The 23140-nt window shown below is 41.8% G+C and overlaps 1 protein-coding gene across 2 annotated transcripts; it reads right to left on the reverse strand.

The window, feature by feature from the left end:
- Positions 1-152: 152 nt before the first annotated feature.
- Positions 153-21179, reverse strand: BBS10 (Bardet-Biedl syndrome 10). 2 transcript variants are annotated; one of them, XR_007154226.1, is made up of 4 exons: positions 20914-21179; positions 17726-20481; positions 13313-13317; positions 153-163 (listed from the first exon to the last, which is right to left on the reverse strand). XR_007154226.1 is itself a non-coding variant. In XM_047868470.1 (2 exons), exons 1-2 carry the CDS (start codon positions 21096-21098, stop codon positions 18501-18503), a joined length of 2166 nt encoding a protein of 721 aa, XP_047724426.1. In that variant the 5' UTR covers positions 21099-21179; the 3' UTR covers positions 17638-18500. The 2 variants fall into 2 exon arrangements, 1 of the variants encoding a protein (XP_047724426.1); XM_047868470.1 differs by lacking the exons at positions 153-163; positions 13313-13317 and having other exon boundaries at positions 17638-20481.
- Positions 21180-23140: the final 1961 nt, after the last annotated feature.

Consider the following 23140-nt stretch of genomic DNA (forward strand, 5'->3'; position numbering starts at 1 on the left):
GGTCCGGCTGCTAGCATCTCAGCACCTCTTACTCATATTCTCTGTGGAAAAAAACAAGAGCACCATTAGCATAAGTCTTTTTCAAAACTGTCGGCATGAGAAGGAGCGTTCTAACTTGAGAAGGAGGTGGAATCTTGTATAAGGCTTCAGCAGGCAGGGTCAGCTGAAGTTCAGCTAGTTTCAAGAATATTTGTTCAAGGGTGGTACTCAGGGAAGGGAGCAATTATTCCGGTTAATGAACAGCCGTGTTTGGACAATTTGGATTTTACTAAGAGAAGTGGAAGGAACAGTGAGGGGCTGAGGTCATGTGCAAGAGGGGGTGCAAGCTACAGTGGACAGGGACACGGAGGGCCACAGTGGACACTTTATAGTTCTTCAGCGTCTCTTACACCTCATAGTCCTCAGACCAGAGAGACCATTTTCCCCACATGCAGTTGGCTAAATCCTAGGGACGAATTTTGATTGATCGTGCTTATTTCTGGACCACTCACTGTGCTCAGGGAGTCAGAGCCAAGAATGAAGAGGCTGTTCCTAGGCAGATCCAAAGGCTAGAACAAGGGAGGAACAGCTCTTATAAGGAAGGAGTAGCCCGGACCTGGCCCATGGGGGCATCACAGTGAGTGGGACAGCCCCCACCCCTCATCCTCATCTGTGTTCACAAAACCCTCCTTTTCCTCCTTCCAGGTGAACAGCTCAATTTTGCCTTTAGGGGACAATGCTTAGGGGAGGACCGCTCAGAGATCTATTTGCCTAATGCGCAGAGATGAAAATCCTTCTGAGAGCAGCCCTAAGCATAAAAGCTGGACATGGCCCTCATGCCCAGATTTCTTCCACAATCCTGAGAACTGTCTAAATGATCACCATGGACACTTAGGGAAGATAAACAAGTTTGGTTTGAATAAACATCCCAATATTGGCAGTGTTCCCCGCCTCTTCATTCTTTTCTCTCTCCCCTTTCAGGTATTCAGTGCCCATAACCCCTTCTCTCCTATTATAGGGGCCAAGGGCAGGCTGCCCCAAGATGGGCCACTTTGGCATAAAGATTATTTTGAGTTAAAAGTAATCAAAACCCAACAGATGCAGGAAAAGCTCTCTGCCTCCCCCTCAGCTGCCTAAATTTATATTGAAAAGGAGAGTCTGTACCAGGAAGAGAGCTATTAAGAGATTCTCCTTTACCTAAGAAACTTATCTGCATAATAGAGCAAACTTGCTTTTCCAAACATCTTTCACCTTCCTGCTAATGGGTTTTCTCCCCTTTGCATCCTCAGACCCTACCCCATCTTTAGCTCATATAAACTCCACGTTGCCTCATCGTCTTTGCAATTTCATGTTTGGGTGGATTCCTTATATGTGTTCCTATTAAATTTGATTTTCTCCTGTTAATCTGTCTCATGTCAATTTGCTTCTAAGTCCAGCTGGGGCAGAGCAAGGCCTTCCTTCCCAACACGGTAAAAGTAAGACAGATCTGCCCTACAAACGTAGTTAAAACAATTACGATTCAGGGGAAGGAAATATTTGTCCTGATTATTTATATTTTGCCAGAAGAACAAGTTGGTGACATATCATGGACTTTAAAGTTCAAATCCCCAGAATATGAATCTTAACTTCCCACTTACTTGCTCCATGATTGTGGGCAAATACTTAACCTCAGTAAGTTCCAGTATTCTCATTTGGGAAATGGATAGTAGTGCCCACCTCACAATTTAAAGGGATTATGGATATAAAGAATATATGGAGTATATTAAAATCCAGTCACTATCATTTTTTTCTGGTGATGATGTGGTGATAATTATGAAGGCACTAAAACCTACTCACCTATATGTTTTCATCCCCACTTACTATTTTTAAAATGGAATTTCGGGAATAGAAAGGAACTTGCAGATGACCTCAGCCAGTGGTCAAGCTTTCTCAAGAGATCTCTGTTGCTCCAGGGCCAGGAAGGAGGGGAATAGGGTAAGGACTCATGGATGGAGAAGAGTAAACCTCTGTCCTGCAGAGCGGGGCTAGTGAGCCAGGGACAAAGGAATGCTCATTTTAGAGACTTGGATCCAGACTTGCTCTGTGTGTGTGTGTGTGTGTGTGTGTGTGAGTGTGTGTGTGCGTGTGCGCCCACGCGCGCACGTGCGTGATCATGGTGTATGTATCCATGTATGCCTGTGTGTCTGGATCTGTGTATGTTCACAGGACGTGGCTGTTAAATGGAATAGGACATCAAGAAATTATCAACGCTGACACTGATTACAGATACTGGCAAATTAGCAGTATATAGAAAGGGGAAATGAAATTTGGCTTAGCTGTGTAAAAGTAATACTAATTATAGTCACTTACATCAGCCCCTCACCATTTATGCCTAATTACTGTGCAGCACAATCATAATCATGTGTGACATTAAGTATATGCCCAATTAACTTTCATGTAACCTGTCTTGGTTAGGATCAACATATCTGTTCCACTTAGACACCTGCTTGGAGATACACCGCCTATAGTCTTTGCGACTTTCGGGGCTAACAAGAGGGACTTGACGCCCTGGAGTTCTAGAACTGCCGGCCAGGTTGTACTGACAGTTACTCTAGTTTGGGAAAGCAGTCCTCTCAAACATACCCGAATGCAGGAGGAGGCACAAAGGATCTGAGGTTTTTTCCCTCTCCTTCCACACCAGAAGGTCTTCAGAGGGCCCAGGGAGTTCATCTCCCACAGCTGAGGGGACAGAGACAGAGAGAGTGAGAGAGTATGAGCAAGAGATAGCAACAGAGAGATATAGAGATAAACAAAGACATGCAGGCCAAGAAACAAGGAGCCGGTCAGAAAAAGGCGAAGGAGATTCAGAGACACAGACAGAGGTGGCGACAGAGGAGAAAGTAGACACAGATAGATATAAAAAGTAGGGGTAGAGGCTCAGAGTCAGTTCAGTGAGGAGAGTGAATTCAGATGCCTCTGCAGGCCTGGTTGATTTTCTCTGCTAATTTATGATACAAAATAGTTCTCAGAAGCAGACTCAGACAATTCATTGGAGGGTCCCTCATTGTCCTGGATGGTGCGGAAACAGGAGGAGCAAGGTGAAAAGAAATGGGAAGTAGAGAGAAGATAGACAAAGACAGAAAAACAGAGAGATGGGGTAAGACAGATAGACATGGAGGGTCAGGGAAAGGGAAGAGGGGAGTGAGGGGGTTAGTGAGTCTTCTGGATGCTTGGTCAGTACCGGGCTGTGGAGACAGAGAAACGGGGATATGTTCATGACTTCCTTGTGGTGATAAAAATTTCCATGTCCTTAACGCACAGTGGGGACATGATTCGCTTATTGGGCATCAACTATGCACTGGAACTAGGTTAAATGTTTTTACCTATACTGACTCATTGAATCCTCAAAATAACACTAGCTGGCAGGTACTATCATGATGCCCATATTATAGAAAAGGAAACTGAGGCATGTAACCCACCCAAAGTCACCCAGGTAGTAAATGAGATTCAAATCCTGCCATCTGGCTGTAGATCCTACGTTCTCAGCCATGACGTATCACCAGCAAAGCTAGCAGTAAAAACCAGTTAAGGGATCCATGATTTCAAAACATTCTTGCTTAATGATAATTAATTTTTAACTTTTAGAGAGAAAGAGCTAGTGGGGTAGGGGAGCAGAGGGAGAGGGAGAATCTTAAGCAGGCTTCACGCTCAATGCAGAGCCCAATGTGGGGCTCAAACACAAAACCCTGGGATCATGACCTGAGCCAAAATTAAGAGTCAGATGCTCAACTGACTGAGCCACCCAGGTGTTCCAATTTTATTAATTTAATATGCAAGTCAATCAACATTTCCAAATGTAACATTTCATTCGCATGAAGACTTCAATATCTTGTTAGCAAGAGAAGCAGGGGCAGAACCCTAGTGTTGTGGCTGACAAAGAAATAGAAGGCTGTAGGGGTCTTATTACCTCATGACTTTCACACAGTGAGATGGGCAGATTGCCGTGTCTCACCTCCGTAGGTCCTACTTCCGCAGTGAGTGTGGCTCCTGTTGCTTTTCCATTAAGTGACCTTGAAGAGACTGGAATTTGGTTTCTCAGTGACTCCAGTTTTCCCTGTGGAAACTCAAGCAAAATCTCTTCATCAGCTTTCTGATCTGGTAATAAATAATGATAATTTGTAAAATAACTCATTTGGTTATCATCCTTGGAGATTAATTGAGTAATTAATTTTAACCAAGTGCTTATGAAATATAAAGTACTTCATAACTCTTAAGGATTTATGCTCCAGTGTTCTTATTAGGCCGGCAGGGCAGAGATCCTCTGCTTCGAAATGAGAAGCTGATTATGAATGCCCCTGATCAGGGCTGTTTCTCACTAGACTGCACCAATCCCCACTCAAGAACTCATCTGGAAGGCAGATGATGGTCATTTTTTACTTGCCAGACTGAAACTCTGAGCACTGAACTGCAAATTAGAAGGAACCAGAAAGAATTTGGCTTCCTGGTTACTCAATTGCTGGTCGCGTGTGCACCATATTGATTTTTCAGTACGGGGGATCTTTTCTGGGAGTGGTGGTGCTGGTGTAAATGGCTTCCTATGTCCGTGGAACCCTTGCCACACCAAGCACCAGGGGATACTGGCATGATTGTAGCCCGTGCTTCCTTTCCATCACTGCTCACTTTTGAACATACTGACAACTAACACACACAAAAGGCAAGAAGGTGACCGTACTAGTTAGTGATTGAAACATAAACTTTGGAGTCATACAGGCTGGGTTTGAATCTGGCATAACTGTTCCCCACCTCCCACCGTTTCTTCTGTGCAGATAACGCCTCAGTTCAACTTATATTATTGTAAAAAGTGACCATGCTAGAATCTTTAGAGAACTTGGTGACTGTGGTAGAGCCAAAAAGATCTGTCCACGTCTGAATCCCCAGAACCTGTGAATATTATCTTATCCGGCAAAAACATATATGGGTTACCCGATCATGGCAAACGATGTGATTATGTTAAGGGTTTTTTGAGGAGGTGTTTACCTAGGATTATCCACGTGGGCTGTAAATAATCCAGTGGCAAGTGTCCTTATAAGAGTGAGGCAGAGGGAGATTTGACAGAAGAGGAGGAAGCGGCAATGTGACCATGGAAGCAAGGATTGGTCACAAACCAAGAAAGCCCTGGAGCCACTAGAAGCTGGAAGGGGTAAAGGACAGATTATCCCTGGCATCTCCAGAGGGAGCACAGCCCTTTTGCCCCCTTGACTTCAGACTTCTGAGCTCCACAGCTGCAAGACAATACATTTCTGTTGTCTTATGCCATTCAATTCGTGGTAGTTTGTTAGGGCAGCCACAGGAAACTAACACGGTGACTAATGGGATGAGGGAAGTGGTAACAGGGAAACTCGTTTTGCTTGGTACCTGTTAGTGGCGTTGCAACAAAATAGTGGTCTCTTAAATTCCGCTGTGAAGTATTGTTGTTGATCTTAGAATGGCATTCACACAACAATGTCTTTTCAGAATAAAGATAGAGCAACCAAAAAGTCAGCATTTACATTAGAGCGACTTGATTTATTACCTTTGAAATTTTCCCTCCCTTCAGGCGTTACATCATTGTGAGGACATGTTCCTTATAATGCCAAAAATGATACTGTATGTAATTGACTTTGATATGTGTTTATTCCCCCTGCAGAACACACACACTCACATTGAACTCACTCCTACGGACTGCGTGCAGGGTTTAGCTACAGCACCGCTAGATAGGTTAAATTTCCTTAGGACACTCTTCTGTTGATATTGCAGGCGTTAAACCTGTTGGGGAGAAATCCAAACCCATATCGTAGAAAAATTCAATGTTATGGTACCCCTCCATTAAAGTGCCTGCATAAAAGCATATTTTTTTAAACTCAGGTTTATTGAGATGTAATTTATATGTAGCAAAACTTACCCTCTTTAGTCTATAGTTCTGTGAGTTTGAACAAATGCATAGTCTTATAACCACCACTGCAATCAAGATACAGAACAGTCTGTCATCCCAAAAAGTTCTTTCACACCCCTTTGCAGTCAGCTCTGCTTCCTAGCAACCAGGGTCTCATGACAGACACAGATAAGCAGGTGAGTTACCTCTCCTGCCTTCGTGCACAGTGCTTCCTTGGCCGTGGCCACACCAGCCTTATTGGGTCCCTTGTCCTCTCCACGCCTCCACCCTCAAGTTTTACCCCTCTTGTCCCTTTCAGCTGGAATACCCTTCTCTTTCTTTTGCACCTAGGCAGCCCCTACTCATCCTTGAGATCTCAGCTTTGACACCTTTTCCTCAGAGAAGGCTTTCCTGAGTAGTTCCAATCCCTCTCTGTTGCACTGAACACATGTCAAATGGCGATTTCACATTTGTTTGTGTATTCTTTGGTTAGTCTTCCCTTTAAACCGTAAGCTTCCTGAGGGCGGGGGCTGGGTTTTGCTCATGATCTAATGCTTAGCATATAATACAGTAGTAGTCCGGGCGCCTGGGTGGCTCAGTCGGTTAAGCGTCCGACTTTAGCTCAGGTCACGATCTTGTGGTCGGTGAGTTCGAGCCCCGCATCGGGCTCTGGGCTGATGGCTCAGAACCTGGAGCCTGCTTCGGATGATTCTGTGTCTCCCTCTCTCCCTGCCCCTCCCCCGTTCACGCTCTGTCTCTCTCTGTCTCAAAAATAAATAAACGTTAAAAAAAAATTAAAAAAAATACAGTAGTAGGTACTCAATAAATACTAAGTAAATGAATCCATACTTTGAAACTAGTGATGTTCTAGATGTTTACTTTTGATTCTTTAAGATCAATATTATCATTGCTGTTTCACTTTAGTGATTTTTTTTCTGATGTGATGATCTTAAACCATACATTGTTAGACATTCCTCCTTTTACAAGGTGGGCTCTAATTCCTCTCCCACTGAATGTAAGCTGACTCAGTGACTCACTTCTAATAAACAGAATACAGCAGAAGCGACAGTATCATAAAAGGTATGGCACTTTCTCCTTGCTTCCTCTGGGGACACTCAGCCTGCGGTAAGCCAGCTGCCATGTCATGCAGACAATTCAGCAGGCTTATGAAGCCCACGCAGTGAGTAACGGAGGCCGTCTGCCAACAGCCATGTCAGGGACGGAATTGGATCCTTCAGGCCCCCGTCAAGCCTTCGGACGGCAGCCCTGGCTGTAACCTCACTGTAACCTCATGAAAGACCCTGAGCCAGGACAATCCAGCTAAGGCCCCTCCCAGATTCCTAACCTAGGGAAACTGTGTGAGAGGATAAATGTTGGCTGTTTCACGCTAGTAAGTTTGAAGATGATTTGTTACACAAGAGAAGCTGAAAGAGGTGATGAGGGAAGAAAAGAACAGCAAGCGTAAGTAACTTGTTTTAAGGTCACACAACCAGTAAATGGCAGGTGCGAGATCCAAACACAGGTCACGTGGCCCCAGAGCGTGCTTCTCTGTGTCACACCATGCTGCCTCCTAAAGGTGCTTAGCATGACAAACGCAAAATCGTTGGGCTGCTTTACAAAATCTTTGCAGATTTGTTCATGTTACAGTTTCAGGAGGCTGCTTTCTGGATTTCCAAAGAAGCTGCTGACTGGAGGAGTTTCTCAGAGAAGAGTAAGTCAAAAGGCAATTCTAATGGAGAAGTTTAAGTGTACTGAACTATTTAAAGAATTTCTGTGAAGACGTTCTGTTGGATGAGTGGATTGAAGCAAGTTTGTTATAAATTTAAAAAGAGAAAGTTTAAACACCTGAAAGTAACTTTTTTTTTCTTTAGCTCACTATTGTGGTGTAGTAAAATAGTTTTCACACTGTGAATGCATTATACTAGATTGCTCAATTTTTTATATATTCTACGTATTGATGTGTTTAATATTTTATATATTACACATCTTTAATAAATATTTATAAATATATATATGGTATATATATGATATATATATATGGTGTGTGCATATATATATATGATGTGCATATATATATATATATATATATGGTATACATGAGGGAATTACTGAAATTTGGTATTTCACTCAGATTTCTTAGTTATTATTCCAAAGGTCCATACCTTGCAGTAGGCAAAGATTTCTTCAACAGGACACGAAAGCAGGGATCTCAACATACAACCTTATTTAGCCATTGCAAGCTATTTACATGCCTGGTGCCCAGTGCTTTTGCAGTCTATGCTGATTAGAACTAGTATCTTCATTCCATCACCCTGGAACGACTCATTTCCCTTTCTCCTTCTACTCCTTCCCTCTTCTCAAATTAACAAAACATTTTTTTCATCTAATCACTCCACTCATCTTTACTGTCTTTCTTTATTAAAGCATTGTCACTAGTTTCCTCCTCACGAGTATTGGACTCTTTAAGCTAATTTATGACGAGATCCCCTGGCACCTGAAGCAGGAATGTTGCTGCTCCATGGAAATTTCTGCAATTGTGAACCAGAGAGATGTCTCTCCATCCCTTGTATGTGATGCCATCTTCATGTCTGTGCAGGAGATTTAACTTGAGAATTGCTCCTCGGTGGCAAGGAACATGGAATACTTTGGTTCTCCCAATAACTTTGTTTTTTAAGAATCTCAAATCACCCTGGAGCTGGAAAAAAAATTAATAATGCCAAGTAACAGTACCTAGGTCTCCTTGGCTAAATAAAGCCCATTCCAGTGCTTGTAAGTAAGTAACTTGTTTTTTATTTTTTTAATTTTTTAAATTTTATTTATTTTATTTTTTTTTATTTTTTTTAATTTTTAAAAATATTTTACTTATTTTTGAGAGCGAGAGACAGAGGCAGAGTATGAGCACAGAGAGGGAGACACAGAATCTGAAGCAAGCTCCAGGCTCTGAGCTGTCAGCACACTGCACAATGCGGGGCTCGAACTCGTGAACTACGAGATCATGACCTGAACTGAAGGCAGACGCTCACCCGACTAAGCCACCCAGGCGCCCTCCAGTGGTTACTTTTGGAGCCGATAACTAAAATCTCAGAATCCTGTCCTCTTCACAGCCCATCCCCCAACGGGAGCTCAGTTGTCTGTGACGTGGAGTTCGGCCTCTCTTTTCCACTCCTCTCCTGGGGCCTGCTTCCCAGCTGGTGGGGTGAGGAGAGGTAGGAGAGGGTTCAGGCACGTGTAGATGTGAGTGCTGGCACATTGGAGGTGATGGTGGGGACATGAGTAGTTCCAATTGGTCCTCACTGCTTCTTTACTGACCCTTGGCAATAAAAAGCTGGTGATGTCTCTGGCAGGGATGGGACTTTTGGGGACTCAGTAAACAACTCCCCTCTCACTGGGAGGCAGACCTGGGACTCAGGCTGAGGGAGACAGGAACACCTGATAATGCTTACACTGGTCTGCAGGGCTTAAGGAGCTAAGTGAAGCAGGCGAATGGATACTCCATCTCTGCCTCAGACACATGGACCCAGTCACCATCCCCAGCCTTGCTGATTTCTGTTGCAGGCCTGCAGGGGTGAGGCTGACCATGCTTCCTTTCTCATAACCAAGAGAAAGAAAGGGAGTGCTGAGTAAACACATAAAATTCTTCTACCCACACTCACCAGTCGGGCAAGTCCCTCTGCCTCCTGGGATGGGCAGTGAGTGAGACAAGAGCTGAGGGAAGTCTCAACCAAGAAAGTAAAAAACAATCCGAATGCACATGTAGGAATATGTATGCACATTTTTATCTGATTTTGTAAGCAGCAGAGTGAGAGATATGGAAGTATACCTGGTAAGTAGTTCATAGGATTGCCCAGTTTGGCGGGTGGTGGCTGGGATACAATGTGAAAGGAGAAGAGGAACAGAGTATAGAGAGATAAGCAAAACGGGAAAAATCACCAAAACCCAGTATTACGGTGTCACCACAATATATATATTATTGTAGTAAGAAGTGATATTCAGGGCACCTGATTGGCTCAGTCAGAAGAGCATGCGACTCTTGATCTCAAGATCATGAGTTCAAGCCCCATGTTGGGTGTAGAGCTTAAATAAATTTTTAAAAATCTTAAAAAAACCAAAAAACAAAAAAAGAAGTGATATTCACAATATTTCAACCTGCATGGCATGGTTAATACTCTACCAATTAAAGTAGATACCAGGGGCGCCTGGGTGGCTCAGTCGGTTAAGCATCCAACTTTGGCTCAGGTCATGATCTCATGGTACATGAGTTTGGGCCTCACGTTGGGCTCTCTGCTGTCAGCGCAGAGCCTACTTCAGATCCTCTGTCTCCCTCTCTCTCTCTGCCCCTCCCATGACCGTGCACACGGTGCTTTCTCTCTCTTTCTCTCTCAAAAAATAAACATTAAAAGAATAAATAAAATGATGTTTAAAAAAATAAAGTAGATACCGAAAAACTGGGGCAGGATCCCTAAAAATTCCCTCACTGAACCAGGTGTTAATCTGAATTGTAGGGTGCTCCAAGGGGTCCTGGGAGGAGACCGGGAGACCAGGGTGGTAGGACGTGATTTTGAGGATTGCAGGGAGGGTGGCAGCACTTGAAAGGCTCAAGGTCATAGCTATTTACTAAACCACTTCAGAAGCACGTCATTGTTTTGACAATGTGTACAGCTCTATCAAGGCATTCCACTTAAATAACATACTTGTTGACTTACTCATAAATTAACAGCAAATCCTTAAAATATAACTGGAAAGTTTTCTTCCTATACTATGTTATCTAATTCAACTGGGAATAGGCATAGCTTGTATGAAGAAAACCTCTGAATTCTGGGTGCTGGAGGATCACTTTAAAGCCTCACTCAAATGACTGGAAAGTTGATGCTTGGCTGTTGGCTGGAAACTTCATCAGGGCTATGGATTAGGGCCTTAGTTCTTCTCCATCTGGGCCTCTCCTCAAGCTGCTTGAGCTTCCTTACAGCATGGTGGTTGGGTTCCAAGAGAACCAGGAGGTGGCCTTTTATAATCTAAGAAGTCACACAGCGTCAGTTCATTATAGTCTATTGGGCAGGGCAGTCGTCCAATTTTTAGGGGAGGGGACCACTCCATGGGAAGAGTGTCAAGGTCTTACCATAAGAAGAGCATATGGCTTCAGATTCTGTGTCCCTCTCCCTCCCTGCCCCACACACTCTTATCTCTCAAAAATAAATAAACATTAAAAAAAATAAAGAAGAGCATATGGCAAGGAAAATATGGGAGGAAATACAATACGCCACAACAAATTTCTGCTATGTCTGTGATATCCATAGTCCATGCTGGCATGGGTCCCAAAGGTCTCTGCTTTTTTCCATGCTGCCACACGAAGGGCAGAGATTAGCTTGTATAATTGAAAAATTGGAGGAAGAAGGGAAAAGTTAGTATTTTATAGTCAACCAAAGGAAGAAATAAAGTTAACATTTGTTAAGTTCCTATTTAACAACATGGCAGGCTTTGTGTTGGGCACCTGTCATGGATCTTTATTAATTTCAAGATTTCAAGATCCTTATTAATCTTCACCACATAATATGTACTATTACTACCACTTCATAGATGAGGAAATTAAGACAGAAGAGGTATTTAGCAACTTGTCCAGCTATACAACCAGTAACTGATGGAGTCAGGATGGCAATACTGGTCTGCTTGACTTCAAAGACTATGTTCTTTCCGCCATGCTGTGCCTCAGAGTGTAGACTATAAACACAATCTGTAAAATATCCCTATTTTGTTTTTTCTATGTAGTTAATTTTGTTTCTTCTTATGCATACATAAAAGATCTTTTCTTACTTCTCAAAAGGGTTAGAGTAAAATATGGCAAATAGTATAAATGTATGAATGGACTTATTTTTTCTAAATAACCAACAAAGTCTTCTCAAGGAGCATTTAATATAACTCCCTTCTCAATTAATGCCCACGTTATCATTTGTCCATGTAGGAATGTAGAAATTACTACATGGGGGAATTCTATGAGAAACCCACATTAAGGGCACCTGGGTAGCTCAGCCGGTTAAGTGTTCGACTTTGGCTCAGGTCATGATCTCATGGTCAGTGTGTTGAAGCCCTGTGTTGGGCTCTGTGTTGACAGCTCAGAGCCTGGAACCTGCTTCAGAGTCTGTGTCTCCCTCTCTCCCTGCCCCTCCCCAACTCTCACTCTGTCTCTCTCTCTCAAAAATAAATAAACATTAAAAAATAAAAAAAAAATAGAAACCTATGCTAATTATTATGCTAATTATATTGTAAGGTAATGTAAATTTTAAGACATATAGAGGAATTCAGTATGGGAGTTAATTAAGTACAAAATGATGGGTAAATTGAGATACAAGTTCCACGTTTTGTACATATGTACTTTAGGAATACATATTAATATTAAATATACCATGGGACACCCTGTGTAGAGAAAATGGACATTTCTGTTGTTGCAGCAGGGATTTCCCTATAGTGGGGCACAGATAATGGAGTTCATCATAATTAGAACCCCTCAGTCATCAATTAGGTGTGTTTAATCTGGGTGTAAGGACCTCTGTTGCAATGATCAGGGAGATTTTCACTCAGATATCTATTTATAAGATCTGGCACTGGTGATGGTGGGGATAAGAATGCCCCTCTCTTACGTGGTGCTAAATCCAAATCTAAAGGAGTAGTGAATGACAGAGACTGAAAGAATTACACGTACTTTACCATACTGTTAACCCAAGCAGGAATGCGATTCAACCGTAACACAGTATGTCATCAATCCATGCTGCTGAGAGGCTTTTGACACTGACTTGGAAATAAAATTTCCTACTGAAACCTACTCTTTATTTTATTTATTTATTTTTTTATGTTTATTTATTTTGAGACAGAGAAAGAGAGCGGGGGAGGGGCAGAGAGAGAGGGAGAGAGAGAGAATCCGAAGCAGGTTCTGTGCCATTAGCACAGAGCTCGATGTGGGGCTCAATCTCACACACGGTGAGATCATGACTTGAGCGGAAATCAAGAGTCTGACGCTTAAACGATGGAACCGTTAGGCACCCCGTGGTCTATTCTTTAAAATGAATAAATGATTGTTCGGAATGGAGACATGCTGAGTCACTTGGAGGGAACAGAATGGCTTCCAGGCCAGCAGGGCTTTGTGGTGATTTAGTGTTTTATGAAAACACCATCGTCCATCAGAATTTAGGCGGCTTTGAACACAAACAAAAATGGTCATTGAGGCAAATGTTGGTTGGGTCTATTTGATCATTGTTCAGGAGGAGGAAGCCTTAGTCTTTTAAATGGTCCACTCTTATTCATTCATTAACTGAACTTTATCAAGAGCCTACCCGGTCAGGCATTATCCTAAATGCTGGAAATATGGAAGTAAAGAAGTCAAAGTCCTTATGGATTCTACATTCTAGTGGGGAAGGCAGTCAATACAAAAAAATAAACACACATACCAATAACATGTGCTCCAAAAAAAAGCTTAAGAAGGTAGGAAGACTGTGAATGAGGGCAGTGATGAGGAAGGAAATGGCATTATTTTAGATTAAAAGGTCAAGAAAGGCACATCTGAACAGGTAACCTTAAGGCAGAGATTCTTGAATTAAATAAGAAAATGAGCCATATAAAGTTAGTGGGGAAGAGAGTTCTAAGTAAACACAACAGCAAGTAGAAAGCTCAGAGGTTGGAATGAATTTGTATGTTCAAAGAACAGAAAGGCCAGTTTGGGTACTCATTAGTGCTACTTGCCAAATGTGCTGGTTCTCTCTCCTTCTAGGTACAAGATAAGATTGCATTAGCTAGTTCTTCTGTGCATAGGTAGGACCATATGACTTATTTTAGACAGCGAATCATGAGCAGAAATGACATGTGCCATTTAACGGACAGGGTGAATGCAAGGCTGTCTACAACTCTTTTTTCTCTTTCTGGCATGATGATTGGAAATACTTCAGACAGTGACTGCTCCATCAACCAGAATCTAAGAATGAGAAAGAAAACAATGGGGGCAAAGTTCCCAGCTGACCCCTAATAGACATAAATGTGAGCAAGAAACAAATTGTATTGTGCCAAGCCTCTGAGATTTGGAGTTTTTGCCTCAGTATAGCATAACCTGTCCTAGTTGATCTAGTCGGCGTAACTGATGGAAGAAAGCTAGAGGGAGAGAGGTAGGAGATGTCATCTAAAGGATAAGCGGTGGGCAGATCATGTGGAGCCTTGTAGATTATGATACATTTGGATTTCATTCTGCATGAAAGAAAACTCTTTGGAGAGCTTCAAGCTGGAGAATGACATAACGACTTGCATTTTAAAAGAATCATTGGGAGCATCTGGGTGGCTCAGTCAGTTAAGCATCTGACTCTTGATGTCAGCTCAGGTCATGATCTCACAGTCATGGGATCAAGCCCCACGTTGGGCTGTGTGCTGAGGGTGGAGCCTGCTTGGGATTCTCTCCCTCTCCATCTGCCCCTTCCTTCCTAAAAAAAAAAAAAAAAAAAAAAAAAAGAATCATGCAGTCATGCATGTAGGGGAAGTCCTTATTCATGGGAAATACATAGTGAGGTATTTAGGGATAAAGTATAATGTCCTCAACTTACTTACAGTATGTTCAGTATGGTTTAATAAAATGTGTGTTTGCATGTATGTGCATGTGCACATGGACAAAGGGGTAAAATGGCAGTTGGAAAATCTAGATGAAGGGTATGTAGGTGTTCATTGTATGGTTTTTTCAACATTTTTGTGGATTTAAAAATTTTTAAATCAGGGCGCCTGGGTGGCTCAGTCAGTTAAGCGCCAACTTCGGCTCAGGTCATGATCTCGTGGTTCATGAGTTCGAGCCTTGCATCAGGCTCTGTCCTGCAGCCTGCTTCGGATTCTGTCTCCCTCTCTCTCTGCTCCTTCCCTACTTGTGCTCTGTCTCTGTCTCTCAAAAATAAATAAACATTAAACAAATTTTTCAAAATAAACAAAAATTTTTAAATAAAAAAATTGGGGGGAAATAAGAGAAGTACAAGATGAGACAGAAACAAAGGCTGTAGGAGGCTGCTGCAGGTCAGAGATGAGGTGATCTGGGCCGCACCAACAATTGTGAGGATCTGAAATCTGTTTTATATGTGGAACCAGAGGATTTGCTGATAGACTGGCTGTGGGATGTGAAGTTTAGAGTCAAGTTGTCTCTTCAGGTTTTGTCCTGAGCATTGTGGACAGGTGGTGGATACCATTAACTTAAGACAGGACAGCAGGGAGAGAACCAGGTTTAGGGGATGGGAAATAGCAATCCTGTTTTGGACAAGTTAAGGGTGAGTCTCCAAGTAGAGACTAGGTTGGCAGTTCAGTGAGTGAGCCGAGGCTTCAGAGAAGAGGCTGGCTGGGAAAACAAAATTTGTAATAACCAGCACATAGTGGCATACTGAGAAATTACCTTTCTACCTCTTCCCTATGTATGTTCCCCCCCAAATTACTGCCCCTACCCCTTTTAGTTTGTGTATCCACTTGGAGTTTAGATTGTCACCAATCTCTTTCTTACAAAGCTGCAAGGAATAACTATAACATGATAGACAGACAGATAGATGGCTCCTGAGCTGTAGTTTTTGTTTTCTCTGCTGCGCTGTGATGATGGGAAAGACATATTCTATTCCTTTTGAGAGGGGTAAGTAGTATCTGATGAAAGTTCAGGCTGCAATTGCATTCCTCTTCCCTCCCCTAGTATGACACATGGACACCATGCCACTCCACTTCCAGTATAAAGTGATTAAATAGCTCCCCTGGCTTCAAAGAGTTAGGGCTATTCAACAATCTAATGCCTATTGTTTAGGGGATAAAAATAGCTTGTGCTGGCCTAGTGGAAAAAAATCAGGAGGTTCACAAAAGTTATCAGGGAAATGCATTTGTGGGAAGGGGTCATGTAACTTCAGGACACAATAATAAAAATCCCAGTTGAGAAGTTAGCACGTATTTGTCCTTTTCTCCCTTCCATGGTGTGGCAGATTGTATTTTTCCAAAGATAGCTGCCTCAACATATCTCATCCCACATGATCTTCTAATAATGTGACATTGACACTCTTGCCATTGAGTGGTGGGGACTGTGTTCCCTCTCCTTGAACTTCAGCTGAACTTTGTGATTGCCTGAACCAACAGAATACAGTGGAAGCTGTCCAGCTAAGGTTGGGTAACCCCCACAACCATGGGAGGTAATAATATAGTAGTTCAAATCTAGTAAGTTAGTTTTGAAGTTATTCATTATGCAGCAACAGAAAACAGGAACATGGGCTTGACTTCATCTTTTATATTTTCTTTGGTCTTGATTCTTTAATTTATATTCAGATTTTACAGTAATTTTGTCTGCTCTTGTTGCAGGCAGGCCGTCTCAAATTCTTTGTGGAAGAGGGTTTAAATACAATGTAATTACATTTGTAAAAGTGCTCTCCTGTCTAACCCAGTGATGTAAACTCCCTGGTGTTATTCTGTAAACGATAAAGATAACCCATGAAAGCTCAATCACCATTTTTGAGGGATATTTTTTTAAAGAGATTAGAAGAGATTTAAAAGAAAAAAGATTGCTTCGTGTAGACCTGTTCTACATTTTCTGCTCTTTCTCCCCCAAAACAGATTCTTTCCCATGAAACTTTGACAGAAATAATTATGACCTCCTCTATGACGATCAAATGACTGATTCAGTCAACAAATAGTTCTTCAACACATTTATTGGCTACTATTGTGTGCCAGATATTAGACCAGGTGCCAAACATACAAAGACCCAGGCCCAGCTTACAAAGGGGCTTCTGGACTCCTGATTATTTATAGCTATAAAATGCCTACCATATGCAAGGACGTATGTCTGGGCAAGGACATATGTCTGGGCACGGCTAGAAAAGCCTTTGAATGCCTTTAATGACGGTGTATTTAAAATAGCAACAATATAATAAATTAAAACTATCTAATGATCTAACAGGCAATTAATGGAAAAAAATTGTACAGCAATATTACAGTAGGTTCATACATCTATGAATTCAGTACAAGAAACAGAATTAATTTACTCTCTCCATCTCAGAAATGAAATAATGCTATCATATGGCATAAACCTTAAAAAAATGAAATTACAGTTAATTTAAAAGATCATGAGATACTGCAAGATGTTAGTTTAATATGTTCTTAGTCATCGCTTTTTCAAGTTTTACTGTAATTAAAATTTTTAAATCAGGTTTCCTAAATTCAATATCAATCCAAGATAGTGTCATTACCTTTTCAGGAAAGGGGTATGGAGGCAGGAACTACAGTTTACCACAGTGGAGTCAGCATTTGGCACATGAAAAGCACTCATTAAGAATTTGTTGACTTTGTGAAGTGCCTGCGTGGCTCAGTGGGCTAAGTGACCAACTTCAGCTCAGGTCATGCTCTCGTGGTTCCTGAGTTCAAGCCTCGCATCTGGCTCTGTGCTGACAGCTCGGAGCCTGGAGCCTGCTTCAGATTCTGTCTCCCTCTCTGCCCCTTCCCCACTTGTGCTCTGTTTCTCTCTGTCTCTTGAAAATAAATAAAAACATTAAAAAAAAAAAAAAAAGAATTTGTTGACTTCATAAGTTGGAAACATGTACTTAGGAGAATGGATTAAAGGTAATAGTTTTATTCAACAGGCACTTCTGAATACTTGATATAAACATAGTGGTGTTTTGGGTGTTACAGAGAACTATTAAAAGTAGAAGACACTGTCCTTATCTATGGCTAGATGCACATCATTTGCACTTATAAACCTTTATAATAAAATATAAATATATGAAATTCACATTAGAAATAAATAATTTTCAAATTCTTTATTACAAATGAACTCTGGCTATGCACCAAATATAAGAAAAACCAGCAAATACGTGAATTATTTTTACAAACTCTTAGAGAACAGGAGAAAATACAGTATGAATTTCATAAGCTTTCTGAAATTAACTTTTAACTACAGAAATGAAAGTAAGTTTGCAATGCACAAAGTCATATTTCTAGTTACATATTCAGTGGTGTATGGACAGTGAAAAAAATATATCCAGGCTTTTCCACATAAAACAGAAATAAATAAGGGGATATATAAAAGTAAAAACTAATTTAGTTTATATGCTTCTTGAGAAAAGAAATCAAGACTTTTTATTCATTGCTTTTTAGAAATTAGGAATAGAGAAAATACATTATTTTAAATGAAGCAAATAATGTTTAATATTATAAACAATTAGAATAGGATGACATTTGAAGACCTTACCCAAATCTCAGATTAAATAATCCTATGAACTAAATAAATACAGAAAGGCAAGGAGGACAGATGAAGAGAGTGAAAAAATGTACAGAAAAGTAAGAAGGACTATAAAGGAACACCCTCTCGCATATACACGGACTAACACAGAGCTGAGACACAGGGAAATTTAAGGGGAAGAAAGACACACAGTCATATCTTGGCTTCCATCATGTGGAAGGCTTCCTCCTCAGAACAGTCCCAGAATGTTGTCTAATATTTGGTCTGAATGTCTGCTAGCCTCTTACTGTAGTTCTTCTAAAGACTTTTTTTTAAGTTTTGATGTTTTCCTAACTAGACCAAATTGATTTGAGAATCAGTGGTCACATTTTTTACTTTATGGCTTGAGTTGGGTTAAAATTTTGGTTAATAAAAAAACTTCCAATTTTATACTTCCTCTTCTGAATCTTGATCATAAACTTCCTGAGGTTGTCTCTTAATATTGATTACCAAATCAATGGTTAAAATTTTTGTTAAACATTGAAGAACGGAAGTTAGTAATTGGTATTTACTAGCTACCGATTCCAAACCTGTCTGACTGCTTACCATGGGTTGATGGGTTTGTATCGCATGGAGAGTTCTTACATATATTTGTGGAAAGCTATAGTTTCCCTTCTTAGACTTATACAGGATTTTGGGAATGCCTAAAAGAGCATTAGCTATTATCACGCTAACCATAGTTTCTTCTGATTGGTGACATTTTTTGGCGTAGTTAAGAAGATAGTAATGTAATAAAAACTCAAAATTACCACCCGCTGGCAAAACACAACCTGCTGGTATAGATGAGAAGCAGTAACCGTGGGATGTACACATCTCCAGTGACTTCTCTCTCACTGCTAACATGCTTCCCCTTCCAGCAAATTCTGTGACTTGTAAATTTTCATAAGAAATTTCTATCCTAGTGTTTTCTGTTGTTGAATTAGCAGAATTACTCTCCATAAATGGTTCACTGTCATCAACTATCCTGGTTTTGGCTAGAGATAAATATCTCAATGTTTCATCTGTCTGGTATGTATCTGTTGGTGTCACTTTTGGTATTGAACGTGGAATATGTGTTTCTAATTCTATACTTGGAACTACAAAATTTGAATATACTTTTAAATATGTTTGAGTTGTTGCCAGCTTACCTTTGTTCTCTATAACTGTGCCCTGATATGGGCTTTGCATTGAGCCATTAACAATTTCTGGCAATGGCGTACTTTCTCTGCTATTCTTGTAGGTAAGAGGACTTGATGCATAATTTTGATCACTGGCTTGTAACATGTAATTTAGATCAAGGTCTTTAAATAACTGCCGAAGCATTTTAAATGCTCCACGTAAAGCACTTTTATGCTGTTCCACAAGACCCTGCACTGGTGCACAAAGAACTATACAGTGTGGTATAAACGAACATGTGCCAATCAGGCCAAGATGAACATACCTTTTGGATCTAAGGATAAGGGGCTTACAAAAATTCATCAAAGCAGTGTTACAGGTTTCATACCGCGAAGAGGTATGCGGCAATACGAAGGGAGAAAGACCAACAACCCTCTGGATAAGAGATACTTCTTCAGAGGATAAACACTCCACGACAGATATGCCATTCAGTCCCGCATAATAAATAACTATATCTGGTTGTTTCACACTAGACAGCAGCAATTTTACATTCTGACTCTGTAAATGTTTCATGATTGCTTTTGTCCTTTCCATAATCCAAAACTGAGATGTCCGAAACTGTGTTTCTGAATTTAAAATAAACTCTGATCCAGAAGTTGAAAAAGGGGGCTGAATAGTCTCTGTTACTATCACTATTCTTATGTCACCATCTGCTGGACAGTAGACAGAAAAGTCTCTATGAAGCACAAGCCCAGCTATGATCCTGGAATCTGAGACAGGAAGGCCAGTGACACCAACGTTCAACTCTATAAAATAGTCATCCACTAACTCAAATACTTCTTCACATCCACTTTCACAAGCCATACACTTGAAAAAGTAGTCACACATCAATTGTGAAATAAAATTTTGATTATTTCTTCCCACTCTTCCACAAAAGTATGCTTCTAAGAGCAACTCTAAAGAGCTTCTACACAATGTTCTCTCTTTAGTGGATGAAGAAAAGATGGACAAAAAGTGTTTGCTTAAGTAGTGGCCCATAATATAATCTAATACTTGTGTCTGAAACTTCAGAAGAGCCTGAGAAATAAATTTCCACTGACAACAATTTTTCCAATGCCTTCTGTGGGTTTGAATATTTTTGGAAATCAAAGAATCCTGTTCTTTGTCTGTTACTGCATGAAGTCCTCTGAGTAAGTGACAAAGAAAGATAATAAATGTTTTAGCACCATCTCCTGTTTTTCTTAGATGACTGGAAACACAGGCTACCATCATCCTGTACAAAAAAAGAAATAAAGCAACTCAGAATTTCAGCGGGCTGCCTTCTTACAAATAAATCAAGTCCAAACCATGGCTTCACAGGTAAAGGCATAAAATAATACTGTCCTTTTGATGTCTTTAGTATTACTTTTTCCTTTTTTTCAAGTTACTTTGTTCTATTTCAAGATTCTGGGGTTAGGTGGAGCAGGGAGGAGGGGGAATCAATGTTCTTGGAAGTTTGTAAGATTTGACGTCCCCAAGAACATTCCATTGCACACCGCTCGAACCCTGAGCATACAATAGTCTCACCCGAGGTCACTCTTCCCAATAGTACATTCTAAGGAAGGGTCAGGAGATAGACTGCGGTGCCCGGCTCTGGGCAGGAGAATGGGACAATAGTACCTGGCTAAGGGACACTATAACGAGCTGGAAGGCGGGACACGGGTACCTGGCTATGGGATGTTCTAAGTGTAGCGCCTCCAGAAGGCAGCCTCCATCCCGACTGATCAGCACCTCGCCGGTGGGCTTCGTACACAGAACTTGCCGCCCCTCGGGGCCCACGCAGCAGCTCACGATGGTCTCCAGCACTTCCGCCACCCGCAACGCCACCTTCGCGGACCCCGCGGCGGCCATAGGGCGTAAGAGCCGCGTGGTTTCCGGCCGCCCGCGGCGAAGCCCTAGCACCACCAGGAGGGAGGAGCCCGACGGAAGCGGAAGGGGCGGGGAGGGGGCTGTCAGCTGGCCCAGCGCGGCTCACTCCCCCCTATGACCCACTAGCGGAGTAGCCTGCTGTTCGGCCACCTGGGACTAGCGTTCCAATAGCTCGCGAAGCTAGGAAAGAGGGCAAGACTTCCCAGGAGCTAGCTGTTCCTGGAGCGGAAACTGCTGGCCCTTTCCCAGTTCCCTGGGTAAATTCACACCCTGCAGCGGCTTCAGCTGCCACCAAATCTCTCCGTCTCCCAGGAAACGTCCTCCTTCTCTGGAAGTCGGCACGCCTGGGTAGCGTATGTGAAGGAGGGAATGGGCACCGCGGGCGGACCTGGGCTCGTGCTCCACCCCTGACAAAACCTCCGCGTTGGACTCATGAATATTCTGTCCACAGTATCATCAGTTGCTTTTCTTCCCATCACAGAGGCCGGCTCGGGATGCAGGACGGATGGGCAAAGGCCTGGCCTTCACGGTCACGAGCTGCAGGCTTCATGCTTTCCGCAGGGGGCTTTGCCAGATTTCCTTGACGTGGATATCACTTTAAGTCCCCCAGCCACCACAACTTACTTTTTCTTTAGCAGAAGGGATAGATGGGAAGACTTAGCTACACTAGTGATCACTAGTATGCCTTTAAAGCACATAAAGCACAGGGGCGCCTGGGTGGCTCAGTCGGTTAAGTGTCTGACTTCGGCTTAGGTCATGATCTCAGGGTCCGTGGGTTCAAGCCCCGCGTAGGGCTCTGTGCTGACAGCTCAGAGCCTGGAGCCTGTTTCAGATTCTGTGTCTCCGTCTGTCTCTGACCCTCCCCTGTTCATGCTCTGTCTCAAAAATAAGTAACTGTTTAAAAAAAAAAAATAAAGAAAGCACAGTGGCCTTAGGGTACAACTGCAGAAGAAAACAGGCAGAAAGAACATACACCTGGGTTTGCGATGACACTTGTCTGCTACATTCAGTAAGTAACCTCTTCCATCTCCAGTTAAAAAAAAAAATAGTATATAAAAGAAAACCTCACGAGAGTGACAATGTTTGCAAAGAGCTTTTTTTTTTTCATGGTGCCTGGCATATATTAAGCACTCAACGATTATTTACAGCACCCTCCCCCCCCCCCAATAACTGTGATATTCAGTCGCGTATTGACCCACTCTCTCTACAAGAAAAGGATATTTTGTAAATTGCAGAAGAGCCAATTAGGATGATAGCACAACACAGGACGCCTATTACAGTGCAGTCAATATTAGTAACAAAATTACTTATCTTGCAGCTTTTTCATTGAGGTTGAAGAATGAGGGGCTGTTCTCCTTTCCTCTCATTCCTATACATAGGCTAGGGAAAATCTGTAATGCCCTCCTTTCCACTCCCCCCAATTAGTAAGACAGAACCAACTATTAGCCAGAAGCAAGTGGATTCTGAGGAGAGAGCAAAAATGGAAGGGGAGAAGGACAGAGGAAAAGAGAGGAAAACCAGGCAGGAATGATTTGGAACTCACCTGATGTTGACTCAGTATGGACTAGTAAGTGATTTGGGGGGGGGGGGGGAGAAAAAAACTTCTATATAGGTTTTGTATATATACTTGTTTAATGGTAACATTTTTTCTGGTTCTACCCATCACAAAGCAGCAGTGGATATAGCTATAGTATACTGATTGAAGCAGTGGATTAATGTAAACATTTAAAAGTGCTACCATCAGAGTTCTACTTAAGCGTAGAGTGGAAGGAGAGTGGATATTGAAGTCAGACATGGATTCAAACTTATGCTTGCTATCACTTTTACTGTATAGCTTTTGGAGTCACTTAACTTCTCTGAGTCTCAGACTCTTCATCTATAAAGTCGGGCTAACTTCCACTTAGCTTAAGGTTATTATGAGTAGTTAAGAAGAATGAATATAAAGCACCAAGGAAAGCATACAGTAGGGATTCTAACTATTAAATCCCTTCCCAGCCCTTCACCCTCCTTCACAACTACCCCTA

Source organism: Prionailurus viverrinus, chromosome B4 (genome assembly GCF_022837055.1).
Source record: "Prionailurus viverrinus isolate Anna chromosome B4, UM_Priviv_1.0, whole genome shotgun sequence".
NCBI classification, from domain to species: domain Eukaryota; kingdom Metazoa; phylum Chordata; class Mammalia; order Carnivora; family Felidae; genus Prionailurus; species Prionailurus viverrinus.